Genomic DNA, 14593 nt, shown 5'->3' with positions numbered 1-14593 from the left:
GTGGTTGGTTTTTGTTGTGGTGGTTGTTACTGTTGTTATTATTATAGTTTCAAAATTCTCAAGATTGCCAGTCTCTATTAATTACAAACGGATTGGAAAATGAAATAGCTAAAAAATGGAGGGAGAAAGTGGTTAAGGAAATCCAACTTTGGAGGTGGGTACCACCCTCCCTGGGACTCTCCTAGCTGAGAGTGGGGGAAAACCGCGGGGCCGGGTGAGCATATACGGGAGTGTCCAGCAGGGGGCGCTGCGGGCGGAGGCGGAGCTGGGACCGGAAGCCGAGCTGGAGGCGTCCCGGCGCAGTCGGAGTCTCCTCCTACTTCCGCCGCCGCCGCCGGTCTCGGCTGTGAGTTGCCGTCTGTTCGGAACCGCTGCTGTCTGTGCCGCGATGCCGCTGGAGAACCTGGAAGAGGAGGGTCTGCCCAAGAACCCGGACCTGCGCATCGCGCAGCTGCGCTTCCTGCTCAGCCTGCCCGAGCACCGCGGGGACGCGGCGGTCCGCGACGAGCTGATGGCAGCCGTCCGCGATAACAGTGAGGCCCGCGGGAGCGCCGAGTCAGCGGCCTAGGCCCGGGCGGCCCCGCGCTCCCGAGCCTGAGGGGTTTACCCCGACGGGGACCCCGAGATCAGACCTGGCTTATCCGCACCTCGGGGCTTTCATTTTCTCAGCACCTCCAGGCTTTCAGAGTGGTGTGCGGCTCTGTGCGCCTCCCGCCTTGGGACCAGGTTGGGGGGATCCCGAGGTGTTGAGCCCCGAGCCAGAGACAGGGCTAATTGTCATTAGCCACTGGTCTCAGGGACTTTAGCATTGCCGGTGGAGGGGAAACTTGGCATCGGTTCCTTTTACCCTTCCCAGTAGTGATGGCAGCGGACGCTATAGCCTTAAGTGCACTAGTCTGAGGTGTGTGTGGCTGTGAAAAAGCCGAGGGTTGCCCTATCCCCGGCCCTAGGAGAGGGCGGCGGTGACAGGCCTGGTCCTGATGCTGGCCTCCCAGGAGCAAGCACCTCGTGGTGCCCAGCCCTTTCCTGCTAGCGGGCAGGGGTCCGGCGGACGACTTCACAGCTTGTGTGGGAGGAAGATGGGGGTGGACACTGTAGGGCAGGAGAGGGGGTGCCCACGCTTAAGTCACACCCCTCTTGCTCTCTCTCAGACATGGCTCCTTATTACGAAGCCCTGTGCAAGTCCCTGGAGTGGCAGATGGACGTAGACCTGCTCAACAAAATGAAGAAGGCAAACGAGGACGAGTTGAAACGTTTGGATGAGGAGCTGGAGGATGCAGAGAAGAATCTGGGGGAGAGCGAAATCCGAGACGCGATGATGGCAAAGGCCGAGTACCTCTGCCGGATAGGCGACAAGGTGGGTGAGGTGGTCTCTCCTGTGTGTGTAGCCTGAAATGGGCACTGTTCAGGGTCTCATTTTAAACATTAAGTACCCCCTTCCAAAAACTGCACAGGTAATCTGCTTACCTGAACTAGTGAGTCAGTGCAGAAATGAAGAAAAAGTTAATAGTTTTCTCTACACTGTTTCTTTCATCGGCCCCCCAGACAGCAGCCTGATGTGTATTCTTCCCCATCTCTCCCTGTGATTCAAAGAAGTGACTGTGCAGACATCCTTGTCTGCTGATCTTGCCAAACCTGGATGTTTTCTGTAGTTTACTTTTGTAACCTGTCTTGGTTGGGAAGCATTGGTTCTGGTGCGTTTTAAAAATTACTGTTTACGCGAGTAATTGTCTCCTTGTAAGAAGCTAAAATCTTAGAGTTAATGCTGAAGTTTTATTTGCTCGCTCTTTTTTTCTGCCTCCTGAGAGATTATCTTTTTAATTCTCTTATTGTACGTTTGTAGTCACGTGGATGTACTTGTAGAAATTAGGCAGTATTGGTTTAAAAAGGTTGTTTTAAAGTGTATCAAAGTGTACTCATGCATTCCTGTTTACTTTTTCTTTCAAAATTCTGTCTGCGGGACCATCCATGTTAGTGTGCTTAGCTCTTGCTCATTCTGGTTGACTGCTGGTTGGTAGTCCATTGTAGTAGGGTGATGCTGTGCTTTATTTAGCTATTCAGTGGTTGGACCTGTGTGGTGTTTTCAGCTGTTTTTGCTAAGATAAGCTGCTGCTGTAAAAATATGCTTGTGTGTGCCTCTGTGTATATATTCTTATGTCTCTCCAGCGTGTATGCTGAGATGAAATCTCAGGGACAGAGAACAGTCTTTGTCTTAGTATCTGTGACTGTTCTTCAGCCCAGCAGCCAACCTGACTTATATTATCAGGGCATAAGAGGGGAACCTGCAAGTATTGGGTCTTTTAAATTATTTCACCTAGTTGTTGTATAATAGTGGTTAAGAGGATGGCTTTGGATGTCCTTAATTGTAAGCAGTGTACCCTGAAGTGTTTCGATAATGGATAACATGGCATTAACTTTAAAAAATTGAATACTGTGGACTCTTGGGTCAGATTGCCTGAGTTCTGTTTCTGGCTTCAGTAATCATGATTTACTTAACTGGATGAGTTTCCTCAGCTATTAAATAGGAATAATGATAGTTCCCAGGGGCACAGGAGTTAGACTAGTACCTTGGCAAAGTGCTGAAATGTTAAATGATCTGAACTGTTATTATTTAAATTTAACACAAGTCGTTCCCCACCCCCCCGACTATAGATTTAAGATCTGGTCATTGTAAAAGTTGAAAAATACAGGACAGTTTAAAATTTAGCTAATGGTTCGTGGCTTTTGTAGGTGGTGTGTGTGGTTTGCTTTGGTTTGGTTTTAAACAGGATGCAGTATTATGAATGAATGAGAAATGTAAAGCTTTTGATTCAGGCCTTGAGGAATTTCAACAAGGATATGCTTGAATCCGCATTTTGTACATTGGTGATGTTCTAATAATGTAGTTCATGTTTATGAAATAGCACTCTTCTAAAATGAAGAGTTTTCTTTTCCTCCAGTTTGTTGTTTGTCTAATCTTTATTTACTGGTGGCTGTGCTGCGTCTTCGCTGCTGTGTGGGCTTTCTCTAGCTGCAGCGAGCAGGGGCCACTTCTTGTTGTGGTGACTTCTTTTGAGGAGCGTGGACTCCAGGGCTCTCTGCCTCAGCAGTTGTGTCGCACTGGTCTAGTCGCCCTGTGGCACGCGTGGATCCTCCCAGACCAGGGGTCGAACCCATGTCTCTAGCATTGGCAGGTGGATCCTTACCCACTGCACCACCCCGGAAGCCCTACTTTTTTTTTAATATTTTATTTTATTTACTAAATAATCGACTTGGTGGATTTTTATTTCTCACTGTACTGTATTGATTACAGTCATTATTATTTTTGGTGCTCAATTTGTTATAGATTTGTTAGTGTAAGTTCCTTTAAGATGGTTTTTTTGTCCTTTTGACATGATCTCATTGGTCTTCCCTGTTTTCTCATACAATAAGATGTCACAGGCTCACCTCGTTTTCTTTCTTTTTTTCTTTGTTGTTGTTTTTTTGTTTTTTGTTTTTCTGGCCACATCACACAGCATGTGGGATCTTAGTTCCTGAACTGGGGGTTGAACCCATACCTGCAGCAGTGGGAGTGCAGAGTCTTAATCCTAACTGGACCACCAGGGAAGTCTCACATATTCATATTTTTAAAGCAATGAAAACATTTTATTCCACAATGATTTGAGATAGAATTGTATATTTAAATAATCAGTTGCATTCTAAGAGTGATTAAGGTAAAATTTTTTAATACTCTTTTAGTTGTTAGGATTGATAATTTATATAGAACAAAGAAGAATACTGAAACAATGGTGAATAAGTTATGAATGTGTTTTTTTTCTAGAATATAAGTATATGCTTAGACACATTTGATGTATTTTTTTTTTTTTTTTTTTTTATTTCTTACACTTTGTACGAGTGGAGAGAACAGTTACCACCCAGCTTCAGCAGTTACCACCTCATGGCTGTACTCTGCTGACTCCACACCTACCTCTTCCCCCCACTTTTTGCTTAGAAAATCCGAGACAGCTATAGCTTTCAAAACATTTAACCTTTTCTCACCTGTTCACTTTGTTCTCTTGACAGGAAGGTGCTCTGACAGCCTTTCGCAAGACATATGACAAAACTGTGGCGCTGGGTCACCGACTGGATATTGTGTTCTATCTCCTTAGAATCGGTTTATTTTACATGGATAATGACCTCATCACTCGAAATACAGAAAAGGCCAAAACGTACGTTTTAGTGGTGGGGATATATTCCCTCTAAATTGTGATGCTATGAATAAGAAATTGATAGAAGAAATCTGTTTCTTTTGTTTCCAACTAGTACACTTGGTCAAATAATTAATGTACTTATTTAGGAAACTATTCTCTTTATATATTAGTTTTTGGTTTAAGTTGTGACAAGTTGTTCTCTCTTTCATAATAATACAAAGCTTGCAAAAAGCACTGTTTATTTCCAGAGTATGACTTTTGTTTTAATTTTATAGCTTGATAGAGGAAGGAGGAGATTGGGACCGGAGGAACCGCCTAAAAGTATATCAAGGTCTTTATTGTGTAGCTATTCGTGATTTCAAACAGGCAGCTGAACTCTTCCTTGACACAGTTTCAACATTTACATCCTACGAACTCATGGATTATAAAACCTTTGTGACTTACACCGTCTATGTCAGCATGATTGCCTTAGAAAGACCGGACCTCAGGGAAAAGGTAATGATGGAATCTTTCGTACTCAGGTTTAGAGAATATAGTATGCTTTTCCAAAATAAACAAAGCATACTCATTAAAGCATGCGCTTGTCTTTTGAACCGACCCCTAGGTGGTTAAAGGGGCAGAGATCCTGGAGGTGCTGCACGGCCTGCCAGCCGCCCGCCAGTACCTGTTCTCGCTCTACGAATGCCGCTATTCTGTTTTCTTCCAGTCGCTAGGTAAGGACAGCGTTGCTTGTTCGGGCTGTCTTCATCATTCCTCACTCTGTCTGTGGATAGCCTTAGACGATTTTCCACATACACGAAAAATACAGTGTGCAGAGATAGCTGTTGTTCTGGGGTCAGCGTGGCTAATCTTTTGCCCATTATTGTTTAGACTTTGATCAAATAACTTTTTGTGTTGTCCACAAGGTAAGATTGATGTTTACATTTTTTTAAGGCTTTTTTAACAAAACAGAACACAGAAAAATACATGACAGTTCTGTGGCCTCACCAGCTAGAAAGATCAGCTGTCTGTTTCTCTGCTGAGGAAGTATGCCTGACCCCTGAGCAGGAGTGAGCAAATGGTTCTAAGCATTGAGTGTTTTGGGGACAGATGTATGGAAATTTGACTCTCCTTTCAATTGCATTGGCTGTGCATTAGCTGAGTCTTTGTGCTGATTTGCAAATCATTTTCAAGGGATGTTGGTTGAGAAAATCTGTTGAATGTGCTTGTGGTGTTCAACCCAGGGTTCCTTCCCAGATTTTCCTAAAACTTAAAACAACTTGGCATTGATAATTCTCTTGTCTGCTGCAAGTTTTGGAAGGTATTTGGTTAATAGAAATAGGCAGCATTTACAAAACTTGGGAAAGGTGGACTCCAAATGATGATCTTTTATTTTCGGAGTGGGTGTTGGCCCAGTGCTTATGGCGTGCTTTCTCCATGCCTAGAAAGTTTGGCTGCCTTGTGGGAATTTACATGTGTGTGCTCAGTCCTGTCTGACTCTCTACAACTCCATGGACTGTAGCCTGCTAGGCTCTTTCTGTCCATGGGATTTTTCAGGCAAGAATTCTGGAGTAGGTTGCAATTTCATCCTCCACAGGATCTTCCTAGGGATCGAACCTGTGTCTCCTGCACAGGCAGGTGGATTCTTCACCACTGAGCCACCTGGGAAGCCCCATGGGGATGCATACTCTGTTTTGTGCAGTGTGGGAACAGGGCTCCTCAGGTGTGGAAGGACCTGCGTGGTCCTGTCTTCTTGTGTTTGCCCACACAGTTGAAGTGTGGAATTGCCCTTCTCCCTTTTTTATGGCTATGGATACCATGGTCCATATTCTGCTCAAATGTGGAGCTTTCCCCTTATTCCTTCAGCCAAAGAGGTTTTTAATAAACCCTTTCTCTGCATTCCCGGTGCTCTTATTTTATGCCCCCTCTATTGACAGGGTGTGCAACCACACCCCTGGTTGCAGGACATCTTCATCACCCAAAAGTTGATCTGTGCCCATTGGCAGTCATCTCCATTCCTGTTCGCAGCCCCTTGTCTTTCTGTCTCCGTGTTTCTGTACAAGTTTTTGTATGGACACAGTGTATACTTTCTCCTGGCTGTATACCTAGTAATGGAATGGCTGGGTCATATGGTAACTATTTGAGAAACTGCTTGAGAAACTGCCAGACTGTTCTCTAGAGCAGCTACACCATTTTACATTACCATCAGCAGTGTGTCAGTCCCAGTGCCGTCCCCCCAGCCCCCACCGTAATACATGTTAATTGTGTTTTTTTGATTATAGGCATCTTGGTGGGTGCAGTGATATATCATGGTTTAGAATATCTCCATGTGCTTATTGGACCTATGCCTTGTTTTGAAAACAAATTGTTCTGGGATGCTTTATTACAATTTTTCTCTACTGCTACCCAGAGTTATTAGGAGCAGACCTTACTTTTTTTTTCTTTGTAATGATCTTGACACGAGCACAGTGCCTGTGTGTCATTGAGTGCTTCATGGAAGTGTCTGTAATTTGAGACAAATGGGATATGTACCAAATTTACTCATTGCCCAGATACTTAAAAATTAAAAAACAACTTTATTGGAGTGTAGTTGATTTACAGTGTTGTTAGTTTCAGCGGTATAACAGAGTGATTCAGTTACACGCATACGTATATTCCTTCTTTTTTTCTTCTTGCTCACATAGGTTATCACAGAATATCGAGTAGCGCTCCCTGTGCTGCTCAGCATGTCCTTGTGGGTTGTTTACTGTCTGACAATAGTGTGTGCGTGTTCTTCCCAAGCCCCTAATTTATCCAACCCCCCTTCCCTTTGGTAACCAGAAGTGTCAGTGCTAAGTCTCTTGAGTCTGATTTTGTTTTGTAAATGAGTTCATTTTTATCAGTCTGTAGATTAGACCAGTAAGTGATCTCATAGGCTTTTTGTTGTTCTTTGTCTGACTTCCTTCGCTTACTGTGACCATCACCAGGGCTGTGCTGCTGCTGGAAATGACATTAACTCATCCTTTTCTACGGCTGAGTCATACTTCATTGTACATGTATGAAACGCTCGCTTGATGCATCCGTCTTCCCTGGAGCTTTTGGGTGCATCCTGTTCAGTTCAGTTCAGTCGCTCAGTCGTGTCCGACTCTTTGCAACCCCATGAATCACAGCACAGCAGGCCTTCCTGTCCATCACCAACTCCTGGAGTTCACCCAAACTCATGTCCATCAAGTCGGTGATGCCATCCAGCCATCTCATCCTCGGTCGTCCCCTTCTCCTCCTGCCCCCAACCCCTCCCAGCATCAGGGTCTTTTCCGGTGAGTCAACTCTTCGCATGAGGTGGCCAAAGTACTGGAGTTTCAGCTTTAGCATCAGTCCTTCCGAAGAACACCCAGGGCTGATCTCCTTTAGGATGGCCTGGTTGCTAATGTAAATGGTGCTGCGGTGGATGCTGTCTTTCTGAAGTGAGGCTTTTCTCCACCTCAAGGCCCAGGAGTGAGAACAGGTCATGAAGCAGCCCTATGTTTAGTTTCTTTAAGGAACCTCCATTGTGTCCCTTCTGGTGACTGTTAGCAATTTACATTGTACCCCAAAAGCACAGGCAGGTTCCCTATTCTCCATGCACTCTCCCACATTTACTGTTTGTAGTCCTTTTTTTTCTTTTTAAGCTTTTTACTTTATTTTGGAGTTGAACTGATGACTAAGATGTGATTGTTTCAGGTTCACAGTAGAGCAACTCTGCCATCTGAACACATGTATGCTGTTCGCAGTCTTTTTGACGATGACCAGTCAGACTGGTGCTAATTATTTCTTGAATAATTAGCAATATGGAGCATATTTTCATGTGCCTTCAGAAAAGGGTTGGGGGGGGAGGGAGGCAACGTACCTTAAGCTGATCCCTTAAGATTGACTTGTTGAAGGTCCAGCATGCTTTGAATTGTTTTTTGATTACCTGCCCTCTGACATAGCTTAAAGGGCAGGTGTCCTTTTCAGCCCAGCAGGCCTTGTGAATTTGAAGAGTTGCTAGTATGCACTGGGCTTGCCACGTGGCTCAGCTGGTAAAGAATCAACCTGCAATGTAGGAGACCTGAGTTTGATCCCTGGATTGGGAAGATCCCCTGGAGAAGGGAACATCTACCCACTCCAGTATTCTGGCCTGGAGAATTCCATGGACTGTATAGTCCATGGGGTCGCAGAGAGTCAGACACCTGAGCGGCTTTCCTTCTCACTTGTTTTCAGGTGGTGGTTGTGGAAATGTCCACATGGTGGCAGCACTTCTTCATGCCCCTCTCGGGTTCCTTGGGCAATCAGAGCCCTAGACAAAGTCATGTTCCCGTTTTTGATAAGAGTGCAGTGGACCACAGTTCTGGTCTCATGACAAACCCCTTATCCTGCACCCCCTGGCCCCGTCAAGAGGAATCTCAAGCCTTCCCCAGCCTGCCCTGCTGGGGGTGCTATGGTGCTTAGGTGGGATAACTCAGGAAGGAGACTGGCAGTGGGAACCCCACCCCCAGGAGACTCAGAGACCAGGTGACATGGACAGCTCTTTCAGCCCAGAGGTTCCACCGTTCTGGGGTGCACTAGGCTTGGTTGAGCTCTAGGAGGGCCCGCCTGGATCTGGAAATTGGGGTCCCATCCACAGGGGACCCGGCACTCGGTCCAGAAGGGGCTCGTTTGCTGGTACATCCTCCCCAGCTCCCCCAGCCCCACCTCAGTTCAGCCTTGGGTCCCAAGGCTGCTCAGGCTTTAGGGGTGTGACTGCAGCCCAGGTCCCCAGGCCTGAGGGGAATACTGTTGATATTTCTGTTGTTTTCTTTTCAAATTTTATTTTTATTGTATATTGGAGTAGAGATAATTTACACAGTGGTGTTTGTTTTTGGTGTTAAGCAACCTGATTCAGTTACAGAGATACATACATGTATTCCTCTTCAGATTCCTTTCCTATCTAGGTTATTAGAGTGTGTTGAGTAGAGTTCCCTGTGTTATTTATTAGGTCTTTGTGAATTACCTATTTCACATGTTGTTGTTCAGTTGCTAAATCATGTGCGACTCTTTGCCACCCCATGGACTGTACCACACCATATTTCCCTGTCATCACCATCTCCCGGAGTTTGCTCAAACCCATGTCCATTGAGTTGGTGATTCCATCCAACCATCTCCTCCTTTGTCACCCCCTTCTCCTGCCTTCAGTCTTTCCCAGCATCAGGGTCTTTTCCAGTGAGTCAGCTCTTCACATCAGGTGGCCCAAGATTGGAGCTTCAGTATTAGTTCTTCCAGTGAATATTCAGAGTTGGTTTCCTTTAGGATTGACTGGTTTAATCTCCTTGCTGTCCAAAGGACTCTCAAGAGTCTTCTCCAGCACCATAGTTCTAAAGCATCAGTTCTTCGGTGCTCAGCCTTCTTTATAGTTCCAACTCTCACATCCCTACATGACTACTGGAAAAAGCATAGCTTTTATCATACACACCTTTGTTGGCAAAGTGACGTCTGTGATTTTTAATATGTTGTCTAGGTTTGTCATAGCTTTCCTTCCAAGGAGCAAGCATCTTTTAATTTCATAGCTGCAATCACCATCCACAGTGATTTTGGAGCCCAAGAAAATAAAGTCTGTCACTGTTTCCACTTTTCCCCCTTTTACGTGACATGAAGTGATGGAACCCAATGCCATCATTGTAGTTTTTTTTTAATGTTGAATTTTAAGCCATCTTTGTCACTCTGCTCTTTCACCCTTATCAGGAGGCTTTTTACTTCCTCTTTACTTTCTGCCATTAGAGTGGTATCATCTGCATATCTGAAGTTGTTTATATTTCTCCTAGAAATCTTGATCCCACTGGTGATGCATCCAGCCCAGCATTTCGCATGATATACTCTGCATGTAAGTTAAATAAACAGGTGACAGTATACAGCCTTGTCATACTCCTTTCCCAATTTCGAGCAAGTCAGTCATTTCATGTAAGGTTCTAACTGGTTGTTCTTGGTTTGCATACAGGTTTCTCAGGAGACAGCTAAGGTGGTCTGGTATTCCCATCTCTTTAAGAATGTTCCACAGTTTGTTGTGATCCACACAGTCAAAGACTTTAGCATAGTCAACGAAGCAGAAGTAGAGGTGTTTCTGGAATTCCCTACTTTCTCTATGATCCAGCTAATGTTGGCAATTTGATTTCTGGTTCCTCTGCCTTTTCTAAACTCAGCTTGTGCATCTGAAAGTTCTCAGTTCCCATATTGCTGAAGCCTACTTTGAAGGATTTTGAGCATAACTTTACTAGCATGTGAAATGAGCACAGTTGTGTGGTACTTTGAGCATTCTTTGGCATTGCCTTTCTTTGGGATTGGAATGAAAACTGACCTTTTCCAGTCCTGTGGCCACTGTTAAGTTTTCTAAATTTGCTGGCATATTGAGTGTGGCACTTTCACAGCATCATCTTTTAGGATTTGAAATAGCTCAGTTGGAATTCCATCACCTCCGCTAGCTTTGTTCACAGTGATGCTTCCTAAAGGCCCACTTTACTTCACAGCCTAGGATGTCTGGTTCTAGGTGAGTGATCTCACTATCGTGGTTATCTTGCTCATTGAGATCTTTTTGTATAGTTCTTCAGTATATTCTTGCCGCCTCTTATTGTCTTCTGCTTATGTTAGGTCCATACTGTTTCTGTCTTTGTGCCCGTCTTTGCATGAAAGCTTCCCTTGGTTATCTGTTAACCGGTTTTCAGGTTGTTACAGGAAACGTCCACCAGGGGGCAGCAGTCCTTCATGCCCCCCTCCAGTTTCTTGGGCAATTGGACCCCTAGGGAAAGTTGTGTTCCGGGGTTGTAGACTAGAGTGGAATGGGCCAGGGCTCGGGTCTTTTGACTTTTTTCCCCTTCTCCTGCACTCCCCCAAATCCCAAGACCTCCCTGGACTGTGCTCCCGAGGGTGCTGTAGTACCTGGGTGGGGCAACTCCAGGGAGGGAGGCTGCGGGTGGGAGCCTCAGCACTGGAGACTGGGAGGCCAGGTGGCACGTCAGAGCTCTCCCTGCCCAGCGGCTCGACCGTAAGCCGGGTGTCCTAGGCTTGCCTGGGCTCTCGGAGGGCCCCCCCTAGGTCTGGAGATCGGGGTCCCGTTCACAGGGGACCAGGCAGAGGGTCCAGGGGAGGGGGACTCCTTTGCAGGCACACCTCCCCCATTCCCTCAGCTCCACCCCAGTGCTCCCTTGGCAACAGGCTGCTCAGGCTCCAGGAGTATGACCGCATCCCAGGTCACCCGGGCCTGAAGGTAATCCTGTTGACGTCTCTTTTAAGTTTAAATATTTATTGTGTGCTGGAGTAGAGTTGATTTACCCAGTGGTGTTTTTGGTATTAAGCAAACTGATTCAGTTACATGATACATATATGTATACTTCTTCAGATTTTTCTCCTGTTTAGTTATTACAGAGTGTTGAGTTATCTGTGTTACACAGTAGGTCCTTGTCAGTCTTCTGTTTGTAAAATACATGTAATATATTACTCTGTGTGTGTGTAAACTCTAACCTCCTAATGTATGCCTCCCCTCCCCCTAACCCACCTTTCCCCTTTGGTAACCAGAAGTTTGTCCTGGTTATCAAAGTCTGTGAGTCTTTGTGTTTTGTAAATGAGGTCCTTTGTATGGACTTTCATATTCTACCCATAAGTGATACCATAGGCTTTTTGTCCTCTGAGTTCTTTCACTTAGTGTGGTCATCTCCAGGTCCATCCACGTTGCTGGCGATGGCATTAGTTCATTCCTTTTTGTGGCTGAAGTAACATTCCATTATGTCTATGTACTCATATCTGTCTGTTCCTCTGCTGACAGAGAGCTTGCTTCCCTGGCCTGCCTGTTGTGAAGTGCTGCTGTGAGCATTGGGGTACATATATCTTTCCTGATTATGGCTTTCTCCAAATATATATATGCCCAGGAGGGGAACTGCTGGATTATATGGTAGTTCTGTTTAGTTTTTCAGTGAACCCCATATTCTGCTCCATAGTGGCTGTTACTAGTTTACATTCCCACCGACAGTGTGAAAATGTTCCCTTTCCTCCACACCCTCTTCAGCATTTATTGTAGACATTTTGATGATGGCCATTCAGATCAGTGTGAGGTGATGCCTTACTGTGGTTCTGATTGCATTTCTCTGATAATTACTGATGCTTCTTGTGCCTCTTGGCCATCTGTATTTCTTCCCCTGAGAAATGTCTGCTTAGATCTTCTGCCCCCATTTTTTCTTTCTTGGCTGCTAGGCATGTGGGATCTTCTCTGACCAGGGTCAAAGGCTTGCCCCTACATTGAGAGCACAGTGGTAACCACGGACCACCCAGGGAAATCCTGCCTGTTTTGTGGTTGGGTAGTTTGGTTTCTGACAGAGAGCTGCAAGAGCTGTCTGTGTGCTGTGCAGATTAACTCCTTGTAGGTGCTTTGCTTGCAGATGTCTCCCATTCTACAGCTTGAGGTTTCTTGAGGTGACGGAGCTTTTCATTAACTCCTGTCTATTTTTTACTCTAGGGGGTCATCAAAAAAGACACTGCTGTGGTTTATGTCAGAGAGTGTTCTGTGTTTTCCTACATTTAGGTCTTTGATCCATTTGAAGTGTATTTTTGTCAGAGAGTGTTCTGTGTTTTCCTACATTTGAAGGAATTGTCTTTGATCCATTTGAAGTTTATTTTTGTGTATGGTGTTAGGGAATGTTCCAGTTTCATCCTGTCACATGGAGCTGTCCAGCACCACTTACCGAAGAGATGGTCTTTTCTCCATTGTATATTCTTGCCTCCTTTGTCATAGATTGATTGGTCATAGGTGTCTGTTTATTTCTGGACTTGCTTTTGTGGTCCGTTGATCTGTCTTCTATGTCAGTACGATGCTGACTACTAGCCTTGTAGTACAACTAGTGTGTTCCTTGCACTAAAGTCCGTGTTCTTGCCACTTCTTCGCAGTGGTTCATTGTATTTTCCTGCTGAGTAGCATTCTGATGCATGTGTATCACAGTCTGCTGACCTACTCAACCTGCAGGTGGGGGTGCAGGGAGAGCAGCCCTTGGGCACCCCTGGGACAGCGGGGGCCGGGCTTGGGACCGCCCTTCATTTCCCAGGCATTTTAAATGCAAAGGACAGAGATGAATCTTTTGACAACAGTTATCATTTGTATCGTTTACCGTCTGCTCCTGTGTAGTGAACTATGTAGCATTTATTTGGCTTTCTAATAAGCTTTTTTGCTTTGATAAGTATTCAGACTGTGTACTTTGAAATATTTTATTTGAAAGAGGAAGTAACATCCTTTTCTAGGTAAAACCTAGTTTTCAGAAGTTTACAAATAAACCAATCTGAGAAGGTCTTAATGTCCAAATTCATATTACAGATTACACAGAATTGTTCCAGAATCATTTTAAGATAGTTATATATCCTCCCAGAACTTTTATTCATTACGTACTTTGAAAATTGGAAAGTAACAGTCACCTCAAAACCCCGAGGTTTTCTGTATACGTGGAAAATTTTCAAATGTATCACATAAAGAGTTGCTCTATTCTTGGCTTGCCTGGGCTCTTTCTCTTGAGGCAGCTGCTGAGCTCAGGTTCCAAGGGTATTTGTGTCCAGAGACACAGGCATGAAGCACTGTTAAATATACGCAGGTGTATTTTACATGCAGGTTTCTAAGTAGCTTTTCAGGATTTTTAAGTAGCTTTTTTCCTAAAATATAATGAGTATTTCTACATGTCTCCATACAAATAGCTGGGCATTGGGTCAGTAAGTATTTTTAAGTGGCTCTTATGTATTGAGGAACTAAAAAGTCTCTTGATGAAAGTGAAAGAGGAGACTGAAAAAGTTGGCTTAAAGCTTAACATTCAGAAAACTAAGATCATAGCATCTGGTCCCATCACTTCATGGGAAATAGATGGGGAAACAGTGTCAGACTTTATCTTTTGGGGCTCCAAAATCACTGTAGATGGTGACTGCAGCCATGAAATTAAAAGACGCTTACTCCTTGGAAGGAAATTATGACCAACCTAGATAGCATATTCAAAAGCAGAGACATTACTTTGCCAACAAAGGTCTGTTTAGTCAAGGCTATGGTTTTTCCAGTGGTCACGTATGGATGCGAGAGTTGGACTGTGAAGAAAGCTGAGCACCGAAGAATTAATGCTTTTGAACTGTGGTGTTGGAGAAGACTCTTGAGAGTCCCTTGGACTGCAAGGAGATCCAACTAGTCCATTTTGAAGGAGATCAGCCCTGGGTGTTCTTTGGAAGGAATGATGCTAAAGCTGAAACTCCAGTACTTTGGCCACCTCATGAGAAGAGTTGACTCATTGGAAAAGACTCTGATGCTGGGAGGGATTGGGGGCAGGAGGAGAAGGGGACGACAGAGAATGAGATGGCTGGATGGCATTACTGACTTGATGGACGTGAATCTGAGTGAACTCTGGGAGTTGGTGATGGACAGGGAGGCCTGGTGTGCTGCGATTCATGGGGTTGCAAAGAGTCGG

The 14593-nt window shown here is 44.9% G+C and overlaps 1 protein-coding gene across 2 annotated transcripts in view; it reads left to right on the top strand.

Moving 5' to 3' along the window:
• Window positions 1-286: 286 nt before the first annotated feature.
• Window positions 287-14593, top strand: part of PSMD6 (proteasome 26S subunit, non-ATPase 6) — a 19169-nt gene continuing 4862 nt past the window's right edge. Inside the window, exons 1-5 of one of the 2 annotated variants that reach the window (XM_040246573.1) lie at window positions 287-533; window positions 1152-1357; window positions 4042-4187; window positions 4445-4664; window positions 4774-4882. In XM_040246573.1, the coding sequence (XP_040102507.1) occupies window positions 389-533; window positions 1152-1357; window positions 4042-4187; window positions 4445-4664; window positions 4774-4882 (826 nt within the window). In that variant the 5' untranslated portion in view covers window positions 287-388. Of the gene's footprint in view, window positions 534-756; window positions 902-1151; window positions 1358-4041; window positions 4188-4444; window positions 4665-4773; window positions 4883-14593 lie in introns of those variants that run through there. The other variant, XM_040246574.1, reaches the window with a different exon arrangement.

This window comes from Oryx dammah, unplaced genomic scaffold, assembly GCF_014754425.2.
Source record: "Oryx dammah isolate SB20612 unplaced genomic scaffold, SCBI_Odam_1.1 HiC_scaffold_9, whole genome shotgun sequence".
Lineage (NCBI taxonomy): Eukaryota > Metazoa > Chordata > Mammalia > Artiodactyla > Bovidae > Oryx > Oryx dammah.
The sequence above is the reverse complement of the archived record's forward strand: the minus strand, read 5'-3'. Positions and strand labels throughout refer to the sequence as shown.